Source organism: Plasmopara halstedii (genome assembly GCF_900000015.1).
Source record: "Plasmopara halstedii genome assembly, contig: Scaffold_3120, whole genome shotgun sequence".
NCBI lineage: Eukaryota > Oomycota > Peronosporomycetes > Peronosporales > Peronosporaceae > Plasmopara > Plasmopara halstedii.
This window is the reverse complement of record NW_020190023.1, coordinates 1,158,603-1,162,050: the sequence shown is the minus strand read 5'-3', so window position 1 is coordinate 1,162,050 and position 3,448 is coordinate 1,158,603. Positions and strand designations below refer to the sequence as shown.

Below are 3,448 nucleotides of genomic sequence, written 5' to 3'. Positions count from 1 at the left end.
ATCTTGGTCAGGGTCGAGTAGGTATAGCCGTGTAATAAGATAATACATAGCAACTTTCTATATCAACTGTATCTCCAACCCACGCACCGTAATCTTTATAGATACTACATACACCAAGTGTAATGTGAAATTTGTCCAGGTGCACCACATCGTAAATAATACAAGTGATCAAATGTGTTAGGATTAAGTACAAAAAATTACAGTTTTGCCGCGTTATAAATCTGATCACTGGAATGACTGTGCTCCTACCTTAAGAAGATGTCGATTACTCGATTACTGTCGATACTGAAAATGTAACGGGGCTTCACGTGCCCTCTGAAAGGTGTGGATCACACTTAAACAAGAAATCAGTACGTGGCTGGACTGCCAGTAGTTATACGTTTAATTCGGTTATACTATTTAGATAGGAAAACCGAAACATTACGATATAGGCGGCTTTGCCGCATATAAAACCGAGAAAGACAGTTTATTAGCCTTGGGTTAAGGTTGTGATTGCGACTTTTTACAATCGTACTGGTTCTAAGTATAGAACAAAGTCACCGACCTTCACCAAGCTTCCTCTAAGCAAAAAAGATATGACAGCCACGTTGCAGAAGAGCCGTTCCTACCGGACATATGGCTTGGGTGCTCGTCGAGGGGGCCGAGGAGAACAATGCAATTCAACTGAGCAAAGCCATTCAACCCGCTGCCCATGGTTGACAATCTAACCCTCAGAGAGCGAAGTTTGTACCCATTGGTGCAAACAGCACTGGCGTCAGATCGTATGTGAGAGGGACCGAACTCTTTGCACCATGTTTTAGATGACATAGACAGTGTTGCGGCTTGCAGCATACGCAAACAGGGGAGTCACACAGGTCCATATTCACATAGATGACTATCGTAGTGTGTGAGGGTTTGCGTGATCGCTAACTCGAGCAAAGAGCCGCATGTCCGAGGATTCGTCATGGCAACAGGTCGATAGTTCATGCCGGAGTGTACCCCTATAAGGTGGTATCGTAAGCGTAGTTACATTTCGAGCCGCAGTTGCGTACGAAAGCGTAAGAAAGTATTAGATTTGCCCGTGCGGCCACTATTCTATCACAAAATTGCGAACGTAAGTGTGTTTGGATCTCTTAACCATGTAGTTTTAAGCTGATCCCGACATCGCACAAAATCTAATTCGGGACGCGCAAAATGTAAATTGTACACAATATACGATACGCGGAGTCGAGAAAGGAATAGTACAGTAGTTTCTTGTAGTACCAAACTTTTGCTAACTCCAATTTTTCAATTTTTCAAACTTACACAAAAGTGTGATGTAAATTTCTCTGACTGTACAAACCCGTAGTTGCAAAAGTGCACAGAAGGGAATGATGTACGTACAAAACTGACCCCATTACATCATCTTTCGCCAAAATGTGAGTCATACAGGGGCCAATACTTCATTCTCTTAATGTTGCACAAAAGAGAGCGCTAAGTAGCACAACTTCGATTAAAGTTCCACTCCGCTCCTTACGCGCTGTAATGCATTTTTCTTGAGGCATATTTGCATCGGTTGTCTTAAAATACACCCAAAATCATATGGCTCAGCAAGCCTCCAGGAAGGTGCGATCGTTGTGGCCGAGCTATTCTCGATGAGGAAACCGAGGTGACCTCAGATGTCGCAATCGTAGCAAGTCTTCGAGGCCTGATTTATCACCTTCGCTCTCATCTAGAGAAATGAGACCGAGACGATCGCATGGAATAATGCGTTCTGTTTGGTCCAGCCCTACTTAACTCTACCATCGTTGTTGGGGACATGCGAGCGTAGTTTTACAGAGCTATGAGCCCCGCATAGAGCTCAAATATACCGACTTGAAAACCAATACTTTATTATTTTATGTGTCCAGCAGTCCCATCATGACCAAAGCTAAAAACGCTGCGCTCGATAGCTTGAGCTTTTCTTGGTGATCTAACAGTAGATATATTCCACGAGACATGTTTTACCCTCCGACGAAAAAGGTGGAAAAACAAGGCGTCAAGCGTGCAAATATGTCGGTTTTAGGCATAAGTGATTGAGTCTTATCATCGAATAGAGCGTAAGAAAATTAGAAAATGTATCGTAGAGCTGTGGCTTATGGTTTTGCATTTCATTCGTCCTAAAATTCAAATGGGTCTCAATCAATATTTGTTGCATCCTTATTACGATTGTCATGAAGACAAAGCCAGAAAAATAGACACCGAAGCGACCCTCACATATAAGTTTCCAGTTTTGGCGACAATGTATGTCTTGGATCGATGTACAATAGCCCAGTAGCAAATTGCACGTCGAGTGAGACAAGACTTCGATAGTTATCAGAGATGAAGGCGCACTAGAATCGGGAATGGAGCGCTACATGATCGCAAGTTTGAACGAGCCAAAAATCTCCGGGAAACATGATGTGCAAGATGTGATCAATTTGATCGAAAATACGTCATCGAGATACTTTGGTAGAACCACATGATTTGGAATGATGTCTTTAATTTGCAGGTACTACCTGAGAGGATGATTTGTGATATAAATTGTCCTTCCACCCAAGATGAGTTTTGATTTGCATAACGAGTGGGTGTTTTAGCCCGAATCTAACAGAAGGAAGAAACTGTAAAAATAACGCAGCTGGTGGATTGTATCCGGGATGGGTTATATCTGCTTTTGGTAACATTTAGGGCTAAACGTTGTCCAGGACACTCTAGTATTTGCCAGGAGGTAGAATACACGTTGGGGCAAGCAGGAAGACGAAGATTAACAACCTATAAAAACACTGAAAGATATTAATACACCGATTTCAACTGAAAGTTCCAGGTGCACGCAATCTGGCTTTGAGTTTAAAAGAATCCCTGCACGATTTCAAGCAACATGAATTTAGCTATTTGATCCAAGCTTCTTTACGTGAAAGCGCGAAATTTGCAACGATCAGACTTCATAACGCCGTGATTGTGGAGCGTGCAGATTCTTGCTTAGATATAGAAATTGTTGCTTATAAGTCGCCGACAAGCACTTTCTGATTCCGCAGGTCATTACTTCTCAAAATTCCAGTGCAGCGGATGCAAACATTCCGTATTATCCATGTGGACTGTCCCTTAAGGACCGACTGCTGGGGAAAGTGATGATGGGATCGCACTCTATTTGCGCTCTTGGTGAGACTGGCGCACCGCCTCACCCGCTCGACAGCTTTGTCAGCCAGCTTCGGCACAGCAGACTTTCGATTGATACGTTGTTCTATGCTTAAATTTGCAATGTACAAAGCACATTGCGAAAGTACTCGCCACCTCGAGTTCTATTTGTCAACAGCCTTGCCTATAACTATGAGTCTGCTGCTACAATTGACAACCAAGTTTTGCAATCTGGAACAGTGCTGGGTCCCACTCGTGCGTCGAAAGTGCGTTGCGCTTGGCAACAGTGTCTCTGTGCCTGGGAAATACGTTTCGAGGCTGCGCCGCTACAAAAGCG

At 43.4% G+C, this 3,448-nt stretch overlaps 2 protein-coding genes across 2 annotated transcripts; one reads left to right on the top strand and one right to left on the bottom strand.

Annotated features, from left to right (window-relative positions):
* Nucleotides 1-710: 710 nt before the first annotated feature.
* Nucleotides 711-966, bottom strand: PHALS_07774 (uncharacterized protein; the record flags this gene model as incomplete). Its single annotated transcript, XM_024721302.1, has 2 exons — nucleotides 711-782; nucleotides 853-966. 2 exons carry the CDS (start codon nucleotides 964-966, stop codon nucleotides 711-713), a joined length of 186 nt encoding a protein of 61 aa, XP_024586414.1.
* A 1,162-nt stretch (nucleotides 967-2,128) lies between these two features.
* On the top strand, nucleotides 2,129-2,462 carry PHALS_07773 (uncharacterized protein; the record flags this gene model as incomplete). Its single annotated transcript, XM_024721300.1, has 2 exons — nucleotides 2,129-2,241; nucleotides 2,318-2,462. The coding sequence occupies 2 exons, from the start codon at nucleotides 2,129-2,131 to the stop codon at nucleotides 2,460-2,462; spliced, it is 258 nt and encodes an 85-aa protein (XP_024586413.1).
* Nucleotides 2,463-3,448: the final 986 nt, after the last annotated feature.